Raw genomic sequence first — 21,899 nt, 5'->3', positions numbered from 1 at the left:
GCAAAAAATCTTTAACAGTCTGCACAGACTTAGCCTTGTCCTCCATTTTCTTTAAAACTGCTTCCACAGGCGAACCAAACAACACATCAGATTGTAACGGAGCATCTAAAATCCTTGTCTTAACATGCTCAGCCAAATTCTGATCCCTCAACCAGGCGTGCCTGCGAAGAACAGAACCAGTGGCAGCCACCCTCGAAGAGGCCTGCAAAGCATCAAAACCACATTGCAAAGAATGCTTACCCACCTGTTCAGAAACATGAACTAAATCCTGCAACTCTTTACACTCAATACCTTCCGCCAGAGCATCCACCTTAGACTTCAATTGTGAAAGGAGATAATTCTGGTATTTTAACATGTGGAACTGGCAATTCAAAGCCCTCATGGCTAAAGTGGAAGAAGTATACACCTTCTTTCCCCATCTATCCAACGCCCTTGCCTCTTTATCAGGAGGAACAGGATTTTTAACAACAGAAGCCTTAACACCTTTAGGCCCCTGAGAAACGGTTTCTGGGTCTGCCCTAGGACTCTTAAAAAGATACTTATGAGCTTCAGGCACCCTATAATACCTATCCGGTTTAACTGGGGCAGGAGGCAAAGAATCAGGGTTCAGGGAAGCCTCTGCAAAACATCTTCCACCACATCCAGAACAGGAGGTATAGCCAAAGGCCTGTGCTGGGGTAAAAACAAAAGTTCCCTTAGCCTTTTCCTGGAATCAGAAAAATCTTGACCTTCCCATTTAAAATGCTCCCTCATGGAATGAAGAGTCTCTGAAAAAGAAAAATCCTCAGGAGGAGAAGCCGAAGGAGTAGAATCATCTACATCAGAATCAGAATAAGGAGGAAACTCCTGCAAGTCTTCAGCCGAAGACTCAGAAGCCTCCGAACACTGCTCAAAACTCTCAAGCTCAGGTTCCACCCTAGGCCTCTTATCAGGAGGGGGCATAGGACCTCTAATCATAGTAATCAAATCTTCTGCCATTTTAAGCATATGTTTCTTAGGCAGAGACCCCGAAGAACTAGGAGAAACCCCAACTGAAGAAAAACCTGGCCTGCCTCTCGAAGAAGCCTTGGAAACAGAAGGGGAGGGCCTAACCACCTTAGGAAGGGAGGGGAGAACAGCTACCTGAGAAGCCCCCTCAGCCTGGCCTACCTCCTGAGAGGAAACATCCTGCAACAGTAAAGTCTCTCCCTGAGACTGCAAAGAGACTTCTGGCAGAACCTCCGGCTCCACCGAGCCCTCTAAAGAACCGACATCCGGGACAGACGGTTCTTCCAACCTAGGCTTTGCTGCTTTGTCCTTGCGCTTTTTTGACGAAGCGGGCGTCGGAGCATCCGACGGCATTTTATAATTACAACGCTTCCCAAAAACTAACCTGGCACAGTCTAGCCTTCTCTTAATAGTGCGTTTGTTAAATCTAGCACAAGAGCGACATCCAACAACGTCGTGCTCAGGCCCTAAGCAAGGTATACACAAGGTATGGTAATCCCTATGAGGTATCTGCTTCCCACAAGAAATACAATTATTCACTTTTTCTGACATCCGTTAAATACTGAGGCAAGAAAAACCAAAATATTCCAACGGGTACTTAGCCAACTTTGATTCGGTCTGAAACTCCGACTTCAGAAAATTTCAGAACGCCAACCTGCACTCGCAAAACTGCTTCTGCATCGGACCATGCGGCAAAAAAAGACTGAGGATATGACGTCGGTCATGCGCATTTGTACCCTGACGTCCTGACGTCAGACTAATGCGCCCTGACCGACGTCAGCCTTATACTTTGGTATTCGGGCCGACTGGGACAGCGGACTACCCAAGTGTTAGGACTGCAGCAATGTGGGATGAAGAACATCCAGCAGATGCAATGACACTAGACAGAAAAGTGTGTTAAACTCTTTATACTTAAAAGCTATGACTGGGGGCATGACAGAGTACCGTTACTACATTTACGGTGATCGTGCCTACCCACGGTTGCCTACAAACTGGTGTGGATGTTTTGTAGGCTACATCACCCCTGCTATCCAACATTTCAAGAACCCTCTAGCACACAGACTGAGAAATAAACAGGCAATTCACTAGGTACAGCAAGTATTTTCAATCTTTAGTCTTGGGTATGGAGTGCAAAGGACAATGCCTGAAATCACCATGCTTGCTGAAGTTCTTCAAGAGATAGCAAACCATACTTCACATAACATCAGGATGGCAAATTGAGAAATGACTAGTATTACAAAACAGGTTGGCACTCAACATAATGCTAGCTGCCAAAGTGTGGGGGGGGGGGGGGTGTCACATACCCTAATAGGAAGTCGTAATTTTTCCTATACTAGTGACTATCATCATGATGAACAAGAAAAGTTAGCCATTTTCATGGAGCAAAGAACCAAGGATCTGGACAGTACATAGTTTGGATGGTTGCTCCTTGCCATCCTTTGACTTACTTGATGTAAAGGTCAACAAGGAGAAAAAAGCCTCCAAATGTTAAATGGTAAAGTAGGTGGGCACAGTGGAAAAGAGCAGCATCAACCAATGATAGCTTAAGGCAAGCATTGTTTTTATTTTTTAATGCCAGCAGGCAACCACGTGATACGCAGTGAACAGCTTTGCAGAGCAAATGGAGTATGGAGTGTGGCCCTTATTTTATTAATAAGTTAGACATCTGAGATATAGACAGACAGCAAAGTAACTAAAATAAAATTTCCAAAGACAACCACAAGGCATTCTATAGCTATGTCAAGAATCTAAATGACAATGCTCAGATCTGCTTTGAGATACAACAGAATGGCATTAAATAAACTGATCCCAAGGATATTGTCAATATCCTGGCAGATCAATTCAGTGCCAACTTTACCCCCTCTCACCCCCATTAAGGGCCTATCTGAATACCAACAGATTGCCAAATTCCAGTAATAATGGCCACACAGGTAAAAAATGCACTCTTCAAAGCTAAGAATACAGCATCCATGGGACCAGACGATGTCCTGGGCTGTGTACTACATGAACTACAAAATGAACTGGCACCTCACCTAAGTGTCATGTTTAATCATAGCCTCACCTCAGGTTTCGTGCCCACTGAGGGGCGCATAGCTACAGTTATCCCACTCCACAAGGGGGGATCCACCTTGGATCCTCAGAACTACAGCCCCATCAGTCTGATGAGCCTGATCTGCAAGGCCATGGAACATATAAACAAAGACATTGGCAACCTTCAAACACTGGACCCCACCCAGTTTGGGTTCATGAAGAGCCGATCTTGTCTCCTGAACCTGATTAACTTCTTCAAATCAGTCTCCTGAGCTGTGGACGAGGGTAAGGCAGTCCACACAGCCTATCTGGAACCTCGCCAAGGCCTTCGACAGCATCACCCACTCTGGAATCATAGATAAACTTACTAAGCTGGGCATTAATCCCTACGTCACTCGATGGGTTGCCAACTGACTTAGTGACAGAACCCACACTGTTAAGGTAGCAGACTCCAAATCCGGCTCCATACAAGTTACAAGTGGAGTACCTCAGGGTTCAGTCCTGGGACCGCTCTTGTTTGGCATCTACTTTTCTGAAGTACAGGCCAACACTAATTTGTTCTGGCTAACAAAGTTCGCAGATGACTGCAAACTGGGAGCCATTACTGAATTCCCAAATTATGTGGATAGTCTACAAAAGGGCCTTACAGATGCTTGGTGCCAGAGCCATGGGCTCAAGCTCAATGCCAAGAAATGTATAGTTATCCCCTCTGGGAAAAAACATGTACCATGAATTACCACATAGGGGCAGTACACTAAACACCGAAAATGTGATAAGAGACTTAGGGACACAAGTGGAGAGTGGTCTCACCTTCGATAACCACATCGCCACAACAGTCAGGAAAACCTTCTATGTGGCACACCTCATCACGAAGGGCTTTTCATCCAGAAAAAAGGAGGTCATTGTCCCACTGTACTCATCCCTCATTAGACCCATTATATAATACAATGCCCAGTTTGGTATGTACCTCTCACAACATTTGCAACAACTGGAAAGGCTGCAGAAATACCTCACTAAAAGAATCACAGGCCTAAAGCAGATGCCCTATGCTGACCGTCCAGAAAAACTCCAGTTATGCTCTGTCACATATCGTCTACTCAGAGCCGATCTCTGCTTAACATACAAGGCCATGTCAAACTCACAGTTGGAGGACATGCTACACTTAAAGAAATCCCAATCCCTCAGAGTCGCACGCTCCAGGGATCTAAATCTTGTCATCACAATGAACAAAACATCCTGGAGGGATAGGTTCCTGACCCAGAGACTCCCCAGACTCTGGAATAGACTGCCCATACATGTCAAGCAGAGTGCCTCTTTGGCCCTCTTCAAAAGGAACCTTGATGATTGGATGGGAGATAGGAAATTCACCCCAGGGATCACGTCAGTCACACTGCTAGACAGAGATCCAGGGAAGTAAATACTATGGGAAGTAATAGCCAAGGAATTGTTATGGCTAGGCTTGTATAGGCCCTAGGGCTGATAGCCTAGTACCAACCTATGAACTTTAATTACTGAGTCTGTCTGTGGAAGAAAATGATTTCTACTATTTGCTCCTTATTCTGGCTTTGCAAGACTAATGAGATTAGTGTGAAACAACTTGGAATAATACTTTGCTATGTGGCTATTATTTGTGTGGAACAAACATGAAATACATTAAATGGCCATTATTTTTTATTACGGATTACTCAAGTGTACACAGTCCACAAAATGGCTATAAATTCCAAGTGGGGAAATGGGAGCTGTTTGTGGATAAAAGTAACAGGCCATCTTGTCTACTCAATTTAACCATTCTCTAATCTGGTTTGGCATGTCCAGTGTATATTAGTGTATCTAAATTTGGGATACTTTACTATGGTTACTGTCTGTTTGTGCTAAACAAACTTAAAATATATTCTGGTGGCCATTATCATTATTGTTAATATTATTATTATCACTTTCAGACAACCAGGTGTACTCATACAATAAAGGTGCAGTAATTTATGGCTACTGAGGTAGTCTTTTGATAAAAGTGACTTACTGCTGCTTTATTTTAGTCACTGTCAAGCAAAAGTCAATGAGATATAGTGGCAAGAGTACTGTCACATAGTGTACTGTATTTGCTGGTACAAAGTCTTAGATATTCCATGGCCACTGACTTTTATGGCCATTCACACCCTGCCAGAACCCTCCTTCCCTCAAGCTACACCTTCTTTCTCCAGGAGGGTCATACCAGTTAATCCTGGGCGACATTTGTAGATATCCATCTAATCCTCTAGTTTATGCTTAAAGGAAGACAGTTCATTACACTGCTTATTGGAGTTTTGAAGAAACAGGAAATCCATGGCAATCAGGTCTCTAATGGTGTGGTAAGTGAGACAGAGATCTCCCCTCAAATGTCTATAAGACATTGAATAAATGGGCAGAGCTTTCAGCCTCTCTTGGTAACTCAGAGACTTTAGGCCTATGAACATTTTGGTTAGCAATCTTTAAGGTATTTCTAGTTGTTTGATATATTTAGTGAGATACATATAAAAAACTAGTAAAACTAGTACTGTCATTGTGTGTGTGTGTGTGTGTGTGTGTGTGTGTGTTTCACATATGGTAAGGGTATAATAATGTATTTAAGAGTAAAACGTTGGCCAAAACTTCACTTTTTATCACAGTGAGATATCAGAATTGTGCACAGTAAGTGGGTATCTTTTATTATCTGGAATGGATGTCTGTGAAAGCAACTAATTATTGGCATGGTGATGCAGAGTTGCCACATTGCAGTGCTTGGCTTAGGTATGAAAGTGAAAGAACACATAGGACTTGTCTGTGGTTCCTTCTGTGTGGAGTCTGCCTGCCTTTCCTGTTTCCATGTGTATGCTTATCAATATGCTCTGGTTTCTTCCTACGCCAGAAAGATATGACATACACAAACTGGAGTTTCTCCAATCTGACTGCAGGTAAGCATGCAGTGCATTTGTGTGTGCAAATTGTGCTAGACCTAGCTTTTCAGGGCAATATTACTGTGCATGTATGTCAAAAATAAGTACACCTGTGATACATCTAGCTTGTCAACAAGTTAGAGTACACTACAGTGGTCATTTTTTTCAATTTCATAGCAATAAAATATCAGATGTGCAGACAGATGACTCTGTTTTGGGGTTAGTGGTACACAGGCATTTTGTTTATGCAAGTCTGACAGCAACAAGTTGTAACATGCTACTGTGTCCTGTTGGCTCTTTCCCCTTCATCCCAGTCTGATATCAAAGTGGTGCATAGAAGATTATGTTTTTTGAGGTTAGGGGTGGGAAGGCATACTGTATATCTCCATGACAGGGTCCACTTTAAATATATGACTGTATCATTTGTGCCTTCACTTTGATTGGGATTGGCACAAGGATATCTATCCCAAGCACAATAACAATAATAAGTTTGCTATGACAAGACAGTGATAATCTAAGAGTACACAGCTGGGCAAAAAGTAATAGAGCTTTTTTGATTCATCAGAATGTGCTGAAGACAGCATGGGAGGGACTTGTTACTGTTATGATAAAGGAATGTGATAATAATGTGCTGGACTTGTCAGACAGAAGTCAGAAACATAAACTATACCATGTTAATCAGATAACACCCTACCATGATAGATAGACTCCAGTACTTTGTATATGGAGTGGGTTGCAACAGGAAGCAGATGGGAATCTGGTGGCATACCTCCTCAATAAGACTATTGTTGGGGACTTCCAAGATGGCCACACATTGAGTAACAGCTTAATTCTAACTCTCCCAGTGTGAAAACAGAAACTTAGCAGAGAAAGCTAGTGGACCTAAATGTGTGGGCAAATTTCAGTAACTGGCTAGTAAGTGCACTGCCTGGATGCCAGGAAAAAAGAAATACACAGGACTTGAAGTAAAATTAACTACAAAAGTTGATGAAAAAACACTGGCTGGCAAGAGCATTGCAGCTGTTCAACAAAAAAACAGTGCAAGCTCCAGACACAACTGCCAGTAACCTAGATGAAAGTATAAGACAACTGCACATAGACCTGATTAAAATAAATGAAACACTGAAGGAGTATATCAACTCAAATAATAAAAGGATGGAAAAAATGGAAGAAGCTTTAAATGGATATTCAGATAAAGTGATAAAACTGCAAAACTCAGAGGTTGAAATGAAGAAAAGGCTAGCTGAATATAAAACTGCACAAGAAGATATGTTTAAAAAAATAATAGAATTAGAGGACACAGCAAATAGGGAAAACTTGAGATTTTCTGCTGTACCACAGAAGCTGGAAGGAACAGACTGCATTAATTTTATGAAAGCACACATAAGCAACTGGACAGGAATTGTTAGCTGAAAGGGCACATCATGTGTATGCTCCAAACCAGGCTTGAAGAAAGTAACCTAGACCTTTAATAGTAAAGATGCAATCTTACCATCAGGAGTTGATTCTGACAAAAATGTGGCAGAATGACAAAAGTACTAAAAGTGGTAAACAGCACAGTGTTTGTGTAGAATGACTACTCATTTTACACCAGGCAGAAAAGGAGTAAATGTATTCCATTATTCAGGGAATGTCAAGAAGCAGGCATGAGATTCCAACTGCTGTATCCAGCTATCTTCAAAACATTTTTCCCTGGAGGGACAAAATAACTTTTTGATGAAGTACATGCTGAGGAAGAAATACAAATGTTTGTCCAACAAAAAGTGAGCTGTGAAACAGGAGATTCTGCTTCTTGTTCTTCTGGTAATAAAGACCACAGAGCGACTGCGCCAGTGAAACCTTTTCCAATGTTTCAATGGAAAATGCTCAAGAGAAGGAAAAAAGCACAAGAGTCAACTAGAAGAACCAAGAGTATGTTGGAAATGAAACAGAGGCAGGATATGGGTGATGGGAGATGAACATGAATAAACACAGTAACTTGGAAACTGACAGATGTGGGATTATAAGGCAATAATTATATTTGTGAAACATGACAGAACACGAACATCTGGAAATATTGGACTTTTCTGGTCTTCATTAAACCTGAAAGGGACTTAAAGCATATGCACTACTTCATGTCATTAATGTTTGGAAAAATACTCAGGAGAGGGGAACGGCAGAGAGAAAGCTAACTGTAAGGGAAACATTTTTTGTAATGGTACTATTTTAACAATGCGTAATGCTGGGTGGCCTTGGTGGTACAGTGATTAGTCTTGTCGCCTCATAGCAAGAGGCTCTCCAGTTCGATTCTTGGCTGGAGTGCCTTCTGTGCAGAGTCTGCATGGCCTCCCTGTGGTCAAGTGTGTTTCCTCAGGGTGCTCCGGTTTCCTCCCACATTCCAAACACATGCAGTAGGTGGAGTGGACACTCTAAATTGGGCGTAGGTGAGAGTGTGTGTGCGTACGAGTAGTACGAATGAAATACCACAGCAAGACTTGACACCTAGAGGTGTAAACCTTGGCTCAATATGATTGTCGCTGCTGAAGTGACACCCTGACCCCATGTGCAAAATGGGAAAAGGGGTTGAGGATGGATGGATGGATTTTCTTTGCATGCTATAAAATAAAGTTTTCTCAGTTATTTATAAGTGTACTGGGGATACTAATGTAAATAGGTGCTCCTGTTTTTTTTTACTTTCTCCCTTCTCTCTCTCTCTTTTTTCAGTTTTAAGAAATGTAGGCAATGCAATGTAAAACCAAAAAAAGAGAAAAATCTGGTTAAAATAGCATGACAAAAAATGTGCTTTTTCACATTCTTGCATAGGGAAACAACTGGGTTAAGGCCCTAATCTTAATCTATAAACAAATTTTAAGAGAAAGCAAATAAATGAAAAAGAATATTGAATATTATACCACTTTTTCTAGTAAACAAATGTATGCATGGCAGTTTTGTACGTACCTGGTTCTCAAGTCTTTAGGAGACAATCTGATAAAGAGAAATGGCTTGAGGAAAATGTTTTATGAAAGCATTCAAGTGTTTTCCCAGCTGAGAAAGCTGTAAACATAAGACAAAGCAAGACAGCACTTGGTAGAAGCACAGGCTGTACCATAAAGCATGAATAACCTTTTGTTTAGGTTATCTCAAGTCTGTATGTGTGGCTGCCACTTTGGAACATTTGTTCCTATTAGGAGGGTAAAACTTTAATATTTCAAGATGCACATCATTTTCTGTGTTACTATTAAGTTAATAGGTTTTAGGACATTATTGGGGTGTGTTTTTATTTTTTTGAGGGCTTTCACTAAAACAAAACATTTTGTAAGATGTAACATAGGCTCAACGGAAGATGACAAGAAACAACTGCAGAAAAGATTAACCTACCAAACAGTATATGCGTGTAATACAAAAGCTGGAACTAGACATTTAACAAAAAAGCTGTTATATATAAATGGTGGGGATAATAACTTTTCAAGAAAATTATGCTTTCTGTAATGTCTTTAAATGTCAATGTCACAGATAACTACAAAAAAGAAAGAGAAGTGAACTATATTAAAAAATGTAGAGTGGAAATAGGCATGGTACAGGAGATGCACTTGGAAAGTACAGAACATGTGAATATAATAAAGAAAGGTTTTCATATGGTTATTCAGCGGAATACCTGGGACAAAGGAAGAGAGCAGTCCTTATATTAATTGCAAGAGGAGCTCCAATAGTGACAGAAGAGAATAAAAAAGATAATAATGGTAGATTTGTAGTATTAGGGGGCTACTAGTAAAGGAGGAGGATTACACTGGCATGCATTTATATTCCACCAAAAACTGCGATAATGGAGCCTAAGAAAATTCTGGGAGAAATAATCAGCTTTCAGCAAGGAATATAACTTATAGGTGGGAAATGGAATTTGATGATCTGCAGCAGTGAACATGTGCCTGGGGGGCCCAGAGGGGAAAAATATAACAAAGGAGGGTACATTTTTCAAGAAATTTATGAAAATATTTGGCATGAAAAATGTGAATTCAGTACTATGACTTCTGAGTGAATTTACATATTATTCCCAAGATACAAAAACTGGGCTAGGCTATACAGAATTTACATTTCACAGGAACAAGTGAATTTAATTGAAGGTCTTGATATATATCCAGTAACTATTTCAGATCATGCGCCAATAATAACTAAAAAAAAACGCAAGGCAATGAAATAAAAATGAGACACTGGCACTTTCCCACCTATCTGTTGAAAAGATGTGAATTTAAGGAATGGGTAGTGGAAATTATTCAAGAGCTATTAGAGAAGATAGAAATTTCTTTGGATAATACAGCTAGGGAGTGGGATAAAATTAAAGTGGAGTTTAAAAATAGGCTGGAAATAAAAGAAAGGGCGATATTGTTAAAAAGTAATAAGAATTATTTAGAGTGACTGACAAAGTTAAACTATTACAAAATTGGGGGAATCCCACAGAACAAGAACAGGGACAACTGCTGATTGCTAAACAGGAAATAAGGGATTATTACCTTGATAATATGCAATAGCTTAGAAAGATTGCCATTAAGCAATGTTTTTATATTAATTCTACAGCACAAAAAATTTTAGTAAAACAATTCAGGCAACAGAAATTAGAAATGGCTGTTGCCAAGCTTAGGGAGCCTATAACAAGGAAGATAATAATAGATCCTGTAGAAGCATTAGAAATATTTTGAAAATTCTTTGAAAGTTTGTATAAAACAGTGAAATATGAAAATCAAGAAAAAGATACAAATTAAAATGTTTATGGAATAATTAATTATGCCAAGGTTAGAGGTAGATGACAGGCTCAGTTGCTAACAGTTAAGATAGGAAGAGATGAGAAAAAATAGTCATGTATAATGAATCTACAGGCAAGTCTACAGGAACCAATGGTATTCCTGTGCAAATTTGGAAGCTAGGAGGAAAAAATGATAAAGGTCTGGAAGGTTTTATCAGTATTTTTAGAGAAGGGGAAATACCAACATCCTGGAAGAAAGCGGTGGTAGCTGTAATACTTACTGAGGGTAAAGATTCATCAGATGCAGTTTCATACAGGTCCATTTCAATACTAAACCATGATTGCAAAGTGTTCATGTCTATAACTGCTAAAAGAATGGCAAAAGTGATGCCAAACTTGACTGATATGGATGAATGTTTTGTGGAAGGGAGACAGACATTTGACAACATTAACAGAACACTGGTGATCCTGAGGGAAGTAGAATGCAAGAAAATACCACTGTTGTTGGTAGGTCTTGATGCAGAGAAAGCACTTGACAGATTGAGTTGGAACTTTATGATCATGGCAATGGAAGCATTTGCATTCCCTGATATAACTAAAAGGCTTATTAGGAGGATATAGGAGGGATCGGAGGTGAAATTTAAAGTGGGTGGGGTCTTCTCTGGCAATTTCTGCTTGACCGTTTGATGATTAAATACAGATATTAAATTATATATCCATACATAAATTGGTTCAGCAATATCCATATTTATTGGGAAATGATAAAATGAAGTAATTAGGAATATGGATTAAAAATGATTCCAGTGTGGTATGCGGGAAGAGACTAAACAAAAGATAATACAAAAACTGAGAAAATTCAAGCTCTGTTATATGAATATTGATAGTAAGATACAAGCAGCTAAAATGCTTTAAGTCCCTTTAGTCTTATACACAGGTCAGGTTTATTTTTACCAAACACAGAAGTTGTAGATAGCAATTAATAAAGACCTGAAGGATTTTATCTTGGCAGGTAAGATGGCAACAGTGAAGCAGGATAAACTGATTTTTCCACTAGAACAAGGTGGATTGGGATTACCCAATTTAAAGGTGTATTTCATAGGAATACAGTTAAGGCTCCTATACATAGCACAAGCAGAAAATTATAATTCAAAGTAGAAAGGGATGAAGATGAAATGGGATGAATAGAAGAAACAAGGAGAGACTAGGATTCTGGATGCAGACCTTTACGGAAAATAACAAAAATCATACGGAATATTATATTCATAAAGTAGCAGAAAGTATTCTAAGAACTAACCAACATGGGAATGCAGAAAGATTCTGAGAATAGGGATGACTGCAATTAGGGATACAGGCAATAGCCAAGAGGGGCTGGAATTTACTTCAGAAAACTGGAAAAGAAACCAAGGTATTGGGAGCAGATAACTACAGAACGAAAGGTAATAGAATGTGAAGACGCCAAGAATTTATTTGGTCTGCAGATTAGAGATTGCCTTCCCTATTAAGAATTGATATCAGAGTATAGGCAAAGAGAAATAAATAGGTGGGGGTCCTAAATAAAAGACCAGCACTGGTAGAGTTTTTAATAGAATCTAGAACAGAAGCTGACATTAAAAAGGGAATAATTAGTAGAGCAAATAACTGTAACAGTCAATCAGAGGAGATTAGAAAGGACTGAGAAGAGAGACTGGATAAGCAATTCACATAGAAACAATGTGGGGGAATACATGTTCTTCTCCCAAATATGCAATAAACTCTAAAAGATTTAGGATCTTTGCATGGAAGTGTTTACACAGGTATTTTATAGCCCAAGTAGACTCCAAAGAATTTTTCCTCAGGTAGACAGCAAATGTTGGAGGTGTGATGGGAAAGAAAGAGGTAACTGGAAACATTTTCTGGGAGTGAAATGAGTTGGCAGACTTTAAGGATTCCCTGCAGACTGCTTTGTTAGAGATACTGGGTGAGCAAATTGGTATAACTAAGGGAATGATTTTTTTTCAGCTATAAAGAATTGGAATTGCCTAGACATAGTAAGGCTTTGCTGACAAAAAAGCAATTACTAGAAAAGTGAAAACAAAGTCTAAACCAACTTAAATAGAAGTAGTGAATATAGTAACAGAGATAATGCAAATGGAATTGAGATCTTTAGAAAAAGGTAGGAGCAAATTACACAGGAAAAAATGGGAACTGTGGGAACAAATACATGCAGAGGAGGAACAAGATTTAAAAGAAGGCAGGATTTGATTCAGCTATGTAAGGTTTGACTCACAATGACTGGATAGATTATAAGTGAGGTGTAATGTTTGCAACTACAACTGAGTCAACGTGGTTTGTAATGTGTAATGTTTGCAACTAGAATTGTGTCAGGATGGTTTGTTTTCATTTATATAAATTTAAGATTGTTTATGTCATATGTGATAATATAATAAAGATGTTTCTTATTTTAAAAAAAAAAGACTCTCATTGGCACCTCAGCGTATGAGGAAACTCTGTCTCAGTAGCTATCGCCTACACAAGGTTCAAGATATCTGAGCAGTGCTACCAGAGTTCGGGGAAACAATCACTGGTTAGCTAGGATGCACTTAGCTTGTACAGTGCTATGCAGACATGGAAAGACAATGGCTAATTAAGTAAGCACCTTGTCTCATAAAAACAAGCAAACATGAGAGGAAGAGCAGGAAATGTTAAATCTTGGGGTAATCTATGAAGTAGCTAATCCTAGTCACTGGGTGGCTAGCATCAAAACTTTGCCAGTGATTGCCAAAGTGGAGGCATGGTCTAACCCTGTGTTACCAACAAGCAGGTGTAGGTATTCCTAGAGATAGCAGGGTATTAAAGGATGCTGTCCATCACAACAGTACCACAACCACTTTTCTAATGGACTTTACCTGAAAGGATATGTCAGATAATTTATCTGGACTCCAGCTTGTGGGCAAGATTCCAGAAATTCAAGAAAGTCTGAGTGGATCCCTACACTAGCATCCTTGACTATAACTAAGGGTTTATCATGCAGGTAGATGCTTCAACCAACAGACTGAGGGCTGCATTCATCCAGATATACCCAAAGGATGAAGAACATTCAGCATATACATTAGCTGCAGGCTTCAGCTGAGTATAGAATCTTCTGCAGCTGTGGAAAAAGAATGTTTGGTAATAGTGTGAGCCGGTCAAAAGCTCCAGGCCTATCTGTATGGTTGGAAATTCACAACAGTGAGAGATCATAATCTGTTAAGGTTATTCTACCATTTTTTTCAGATGGAAGGTGGGACCAGAATCCTATAACATGACCACTGAAAGGGTGCACTATATATTTAGCTAAAATTACTTAGTCTACCTGGCAGATTCTGCTGCATGTCATCTGTCATTTCAGAACTTTTATCTGTACAAGATTATTCCAGTTTACATATTTCATTTTCAAATAAAATAATGTTATTATTTCTGGTACAGTGTGTTACTATTCAGTTTTAAATGCTTATGAATTGTGATTTATTTATATGAGAGTAAGGGTTTAATCCTCAAATATGAGCAAAGGGTGGCTGCCCTTGTGGTAGTTTATTATTTTTTACTTGTGTGGTTTAGAATCATTAAGGTTAAATATTGTTATCGCAATGTAATGTAGAGAATGGGTCTTAAATCTCACCTATTGCCAACAAATAGTATTTAATGAGCAGATGTATGGCCTCTTGATCCATGTTGCTGCAAACTACTTAGTATGTAAGAGGTAATTGTCTTTACGGTGATATAGTAAACAGACTGCTACCTTGAGAATAGCCAACATCTGCCACAACCAAATATAGTTTACTCTGTATATCAGCAGATCAGAGATGTAATTACTGGCTTCTAGGATTTTACCCACCTCAGACTGATTCCATTGTCATCCAGCATTATCTTACTAACAGCAGTTATAACTTAACCGACTCTTGAGGCTTATTTTTCCATGAGTGGATGTGACAATTTAGGGATCACACAGTACCTCTTCTTTTTCTTGGTTCATCGCCATCATTGTTCCAATGCACAATTCATTTACACAAGCTACTTGTTTTGTTTCCTAGTTATGCCAAAGTTAAAAGAAGGTGGGTATTTAACAGTTTACTTATTGTGGTACTTGATTAATGATGCAGTGCTTGGTTTCACAAAATATTTATTGCATTGCATGCTTTTCTGTGCAGTTAGACATGCTCTCCCAATGTTTTAGTTTTTCCATCGTCTTCCCCATGACGATACTCATTTGCAGATAGATTGCAAAGCCCTGTATGTCTGTTGCAGTAAGGGCACTATGTGCCATTGTTTACTATTCAGTAAAAAATGAAAAAAGAACTAAGCAGACTGCTGAATATCTCTTCACATCTGAATGAACTTGAACATGTCTAAAGATGTCATCTCATGGTCACATGACATTAGGAGGAGTGCATGCAAATGAGCACAGAGAAGCAAGCATGCAGAAACAAAATTAAAAGTTTAATTTATGCTATAGAATAACTGTCGCTTTCAGTGACCACAGATAAACTCATTGTGAGTCATGATGAATGTGTATTCATGTTATAAAACACTACTTGGATGAATTCTAAGTAACGATGGAGATTTGAACTTGACCTTTAAGAAGTCAAAAACCTTTTATGAAGTCTATTTTTACTGGCTGTTTATCATATACTTCAGTCACATTTGCTTGTTTACTTTCTAAGTAGCTGTATTTGACTGCAGTTATCTTAATGATGTAAGGCACTCTGGATTTTGAATGGTAGCAGATAATTAAAAAAATGACTATTGCCACATTACATTAGGGTTTCTGGTTTGCATATTAAAAAACTTCAAAAATGTAAGGTTTTGTCCACTCAAAAAGTGACTCTTGGTAACATAACCTTTTAGCCAGATTACTTATTAGTCCTGCTAAAAACTGAACTACCTCTTCTGACATTGGAATGTGAATAACTCACCTTTAGTCGTGTTGTCCTAGCATCTTCCCATGGACAGGTGTGAGATCTTATGTCTTTTTGTTCACACTATTTTGGTAAACTGTGGAATGCTTTCAGGAATGATCTTGAACCTAGGTGGCACAGATGATTACTTAAGGCACTGCAGATAATCATTTCACCACATAAGGCTCGATGTTGATTATTACGGTTATGCCCTTTGGTAGGAGTGCTGAAAACCAGCTTGGGATAAAGGGTATTATGCTACTGACAGACAAAGGGAACAAAATCCATGCCAAACAGCAGTTCAGGACTGTGGAGGTGGTGAGATCTCCCTGAAATTATTTTTTGAGGGAAAAGAAGAGTGTTATATGGAATTACCCCACTAGTGCACAACGCCTGTGATACTCATACAGCAAGAGTGCATAAAAATGACTCAGCCTGAGGGAAGGAGGTCATACTGTATTCCCTCCATCATAATTACTGTCTTCTACCCTGTATATTACTGAATTAAATAGTTTTGCATTCATCATAGTGGATTCTCAAAATCCAAGAGATCCTAAAATATTAGGTCATACTTCTGACAATAAGCAATTATGTATAGCATTTTATAAGTCACAATTACATTTTAAAATCAAATATTAAGCTTTAACTTCCTGCATCTCATAAACTGTTCTAAAAAGCTATGGCAACAGAGACATTTACAACCAAAATTAATCTTTATACATAACTTTTTTCTTTATCCATCAGCTGAAGTTACAATTCTATTTGCAGCAGTTTTCACATTAGACGCAAGTCGCTTATGCAAAACAAGTTCAGTGAATACAGTAGCAAAATGAGGACAGAATAAAGGCTAAATGACAAACATATGGTGCCATATACATTCTTAATGTAGGCAAAAATTAAATATCACCTTCAAAAATTAAGTATGTGTCAAATATGTTCTTGGTGCAGTAGTTTTATAAATGTTTTACTGGGTAAAAGATGCATTTTGATAGGTACTTACTTATCTCCAACAATTCCTAAGTTGATAGTTGGATAGCCATGTTCTTGGATTGTTGCTAACAGTGTCGACCGGTTGCTATCTCGAATTTTCCCTGGTAATAAGTCATCTTCTGGATTCAGTAACTAAAGATAAAATAAATATGAAAGAGATACTTGAAGTCAACAGTGTTTCCTCTAACACATGCTTCCAGGCACCAATGTCCATACACAAACCCCACTGTGTAGGTAAATACACCAATGTCCAAAAAATCGAATGGATGATATAGCCTCAGGGGTTAAAGAAAGCCAAAGGAAAAAAAACACGTTCTGTCTAAATCATACATTTTAAAAGAAATTGTAGAGAACTGGTACACAAGAACTTTGGTTCTCACTAAAATTCCAGGGTCTTACAGATTTTTCTGGCATAGTGGCTCTTGGAATTTCAATCAAGATTATTAAAACAAATACATTATGGAATATACACGTCAGCAGAAAGACGGCCTTTGGTGTACCAAACTTGTAAGATGCATGTTTTATCGGCCAACCTACCAATGTCTGTTGAAATGCTTGACTTTTATTACGTCTCTACTTTAGCCATAGAATTTTTCATGTTCTTTCTGAGCTGCATACAACCTGAAACAAAAATGTTAATTCCAAAAATAATGGGAAGAGACTCGGTTTGAAATTCACATCTTGCTGTTTACTCCATTAGCCTAATAATATCCACTTCTATATATTAACAAACTAATCTTGAGTATGGCAAGTATTTTATCTTATTCATTTGTTTTGATTACAAGCAAAGTCTAAATGGGCATAACCCAAACAAAGTTTTTTATCTTATTCATTTGTTCTAATTACAAGTGAGGTCCAAATGGGCATAACCTAATCTAGAAACATAGCTAGGGCAGGCAACTGTACCAGGTGCAAACTGTTAGAGGGCATGGTTGGCCTGTCCTGATTGCTCTTTAATATGCACCAGCTTTTAAAATCTGGTATCGCATTTGCTGTCAAATCAGAGGACTGTAGCACTCCCTGTGTGGTCTAAACTATAGTAACTGCTTGATATATTGTAGCAAGCAGTTTGCTACAATTTAAAAAAAAATCTTTCTTTTAATCTAAAACCTGAGTGCAGTTATGTTCCATGCAGACTAGAATAGAAACTCCAGCAACTACTTGCCACATTGTAGTAAACAGTTTGCTACAGTTCAAAACATTTTTTAAAACAAATGCAAAGTATAAACTGTAGCAACTATTTGCTACATTGTAGCAAATTGCTAGTTTAATTTTTTTTTTAACTAAAACACGAGTGCTATAGTACTCTGTGCATAGTATAAACTGTGGCAACTGCTTGTCACATTCTTGAAAACAATTTGCTACCATTTGAAACATTTCTTTATTTTTTAAACTAAAACTTCAGTGCTGTAGTGCTCCATGCAGAGTATAAACTGTAGAAAACAGTTTGAAATATTTTTCTTTTTTTTTTTTTTAACTAAAAGCTTAAGACTGTGGCAGTCTTTGCACAGTTTAAACTGTAGCAAGCAGTTTGCTACAAATTAAAAGAAAAAAGGATTAATTAATTAATTAATTAATTAATTAATTAATTAATTAATTAATGTTTTTATAAAATAGGATGTGAAGAAGGGGGAGGAGAGAGGCAGAGTGCAGAAACGGGAACGAATTGGCTCTTGGGGCAGTAGGAAGAGGCCACATGTCTGGCCAACTGACTGGTATGCCAGAAGTAGTTATTTTTTTTCCAGAGATGGGGGCATGGAGGATGCAAGGATCAGATACTGCAGAAACTCAATTGGCTTCCTGCAGATTTGTACACAGAAGTCCTTTTTTTGCTTTTCACTTGAAGAGTTATGGGGGGCGGGGTGCAACTTTGTGAGACTGGCACAGGGCACTAGTTGAACCAGATACTCCTTTGACACAACCCATTTGCACTAAAGGCCCATGGGGGGAAGATTCAAGACATAAAATAATATACAGCAGTAATCATTGTAAGAATCCAGGCTTAGACATGCATAAAACCATTAAGGTTGACTGGGTAGTAAGTTATCTGGACAACTTTTTTTTTGGGGGGGGGGTTGAATATTACACTACCACTAGCCACACTGCTGTTTAATTATATCTTTCAGCTATTTTACAACTGTTGTGTTAACAAGCTTTGCTGTAATTCTGAAACAAACATTAAGGAATGAAATGGTTGGAAACTCTTATAATGTCATTCTTTATTCTAATTTAAAAAAAAAAAAATAGAAAGGAATGACAGACCTCAAAAATGGATCGTGGTAACCTATTACTGAAAAAGTACAAATGACTGTTTAGATTATGCAAACATACTCTTAGAACATGTTAAAAAGCGTGTTAAAATCATAAAGACAGTCAACTCAGTTAGCTTACAGGGACAGGCAACACAAGTTTGACCAGATGCTCAGACAGTTGCTGAAACTGATGAGGGAAATTATTACGCTTAATCTTGCTGTCCTTTAAGAGAAAATAAATGATGGCAGATATATGCATTTGTTGACAACACTGAGTAACCGAGTTGTATTACCCTTTCAATACAGAATTTACACAGATAACTTATGGTTGTACAGCAGACAGGTTCTATAACACAATACATACCTGCAGGTGGAAGACACATGAGTTATAGTTTACAGGTAACTAGTCAGTCCTTTTGATTCTCATTTCCTGTCTTTAACATTCACCATCACGAATCTGATCTCATAAGTTAACTAACCCTGTTTTACCACTTGAAGAAGGCAGTTACATGAGGAAGCATTCATGCCATCCATTTGGGGAGGCTGTATGATTCTAGTATCATCAGCTTAACACTGTTTTACAATGGAAACTGCAAGGCACTGCAGGTACTCCCCCATCAGTGAGTATGAATGTAAGCCACCAGGGTGTGACAGGAGTCAAACTCATGAATCATCTAATACCGTCTTACCACAGCAGGAAGGAAGCATTGCAGGCTCTTTTATTTGTAAGCTCTTGCACAGGCTTGCAGTGAGTGGCATGAATTTGTTCAACTATCACTATTTTTAAAATGAATGAAGGTTGCAATGCATTAGTCAGCATGCATTTCACCCACTGGGGAGTTGGGTCATCATTAGAAAACCACTGATAGATGCTCAAATGATGGTTTCATCCAACTATTGCTCACCCTGAGTAAGGGAAGCATGAAGGCTGATGGCTGGTTGGCATGCAACAGGGTAAAGCAAATAAATTTAAAAAATATATATTATCCTTAATATCATTCTTCAGAAACTTAACCAAATATAAACCTGACTTACCATTCATGCTTGTCACTCCTGACACAAATGTTTTATCTCTACAATCTTTAAGCATTTGTTATTTAGCAAATGCTCTCAGTTATATCACAATGGTCAAAAAAACCTTTACTGAAGATAAATAATCAGTCAGATTTTTTTGCTCTCCTTGGCCCCATTACTTTCAGTCATCAGCTACTACTGATAAATTTACGTAATCTTTTCCCCATCATCGGCCATAAGAGTTGGTTAGAATTGGTCACTTTGTTGGCAGCAATCAGGGGTGGTTAGAGATATGTACTTTTTGGCCCTATCCCCATCCAGAGAAGGTTAATTTCACATGGACTGCTATGTGAAATATGACAGCCACAACAAGGTTGTCTTCCTGGTGAATACTCATTTAAAAATAAAATAAAATTAAGACCAGTTAAGTGCTTTCATCCCTAACAACTAAAAAGCATCCATTTATATACAGAATAGTAATTATTCAACCAGGGTCCAGCAATTAAAATCCAGCAATTAAATAATTTACTAGATAAACATTAAAAAAGGTTTTGATTTGTAGACATAACTTGAAAGTACATAAATATACAATGATAAAACTGAACAACATTAAATAAAACATAAATAAAATACATAATTAAAGTCCTATAACTTAGCAGCAGTCAACTTTTCTATACTGTTAAGGAAGACAATGTCATTTAAGCCTGGGCATTAACTTGCATTCAATCTTAGTTGCCATAATAGTTCTTGATATTTATAGGATCATAGGAAGTTACTGGTCTATTGGCCCTGAGGCCCTTAAAAGCCTAGCCAAGAATTTAGCCCATTTTCCAACAAGTCAGCATCCCATGCCACTGTCCAGCAGAGACACAGGTGGAATCCCAGGGGTGTAGTTTCTGTCCCTATCCAGTTATCCATGTTGTTCTTAAAAAGGTTTAATGAGGTACTCTGCTTTAAGTGGAGAGAGAGCCTATTCCACAACAGGGGGAGTCTCTGGGACACAAATCTGTCCCACCAAGTCCTACTGATGTCACAGACCAGGTTGAGGTCATGCGTGCGGGTTACTCGAGTAGAGCTTGACTTGCAGATATGCAGCAGTCCCATCAGGGTGGGGTCTGAGACTGCTTTGTATGCCAGACAGAGGTCACCTCTGAGGAGTCTGTAGGAGACTGAGTAGAGGGATAGCACTTTTAGCCTATCTGTGTAGGGTAGATGTTTGAGGCCCTGGATTCTCCAGGTGAGGAGTCTCTGTAGTCTCTCCAGCTGCTGCATGTGCTTTGTGAGGTACATGCCTAAAGGGGCATTGTACTCAATAATGGGTCTTATAATGGAAGAATACAGGGATGTTATGACCACCTTGTCCCTGGATGAGATATCCTTACTAATGAGGCGAGTCATGTAGAAAGCTTTCTGTACAACAAAGGCAATATGGTCATCAAAAGTCAGTTTGCTATCAACCTGGGTGCCCAAGTCCTTCATGACTGATTGCATGCTTAGTACATTATTATCAATGCGATAATTTATGAGGATGTCACTCTCCCCAAAAGGGATGATGATGCATTTTTTGGCATTCAGTTTGAGGCCATGTTTCTGGCACCTGTCATTTGTTTGGGTAAGACCCTCTTGGAGGATGTCCACATCACTAGGGGAACTGATGACAGCACCCAACTTGTAGTCATCTGCAAACTTGGTCAGCCATGGCCCACTAGCTTTGGTCTGCACCTCCGAGAAGTATATCTCAAACAGCAGAGGGTCCAAGACCAGTCCCTGGTATACACTGCCTGTTACGGGTCTACTACGTGTGGTGGCTTCCACTATTTTGATTAGCTGGGTTCTATCCATGAGCCAGTTTGCTACCCAGCTGGTAACATATGGATTGATGCCTAGTAGACAGAGTTTATCCATTGAGTGGGGAATAGTATTGTAGGCAATGGCCAGGTCAAAATTGGTGTTGTGCACCATCTTCCCCTCGTCTATGGCCTTGGTGACTGTCTCAAAGAAGTTGACCAAATTTAACAGGCATGACCTCCCCTTAACAAAAAACAAACTTTGTGGGCTCAAGTGTCAGGAGGTTGCCAATGTCCTT

General features: G+C 38.8%; 1 protein-coding gene across 35 annotated transcripts in view; it reads right to left on the bottom strand.

Moving 5' to 3' along the window:
* The window catches only part of GPHN (gephyrin), a 2,535,134-nt gene that overhangs the window by 164,694 nt on the left and 2,348,541 nt on the right, over window positions 1-21,899 (bottom strand). For all 35 annotated transcript variants that reach the window (XM_044073932.1, XM_044073937.1, XM_044073941.1 and 32 more), the window contains one exon: window positions 16,558-16,679. In XM_044073932.1, the coding sequence (XP_043929867.1) occupies window positions 16,558-16,679 (122 nt within the window). The remainder of the gene's footprint in view (window positions 1-16,557; window positions 16,680-21,899) is intronic.

The sequence above is a fragment of the Protopterus annectens genome, chromosome 6.part0, assembly GCF_019279795.1.
Source record: "Protopterus annectens isolate FY-2018-M chromosome 6.part0, PAN1.0, whole genome shotgun sequence".
Lineage (NCBI taxonomy): Eukaryota > Metazoa > Chordata > Ceratodontiformes > Protopteridae > Protopterus > Protopterus annectens.
Note: the sequence above shows the minus strand (reverse complement) of the source record. Positions and strands in the feature narration are given on the sequence as shown.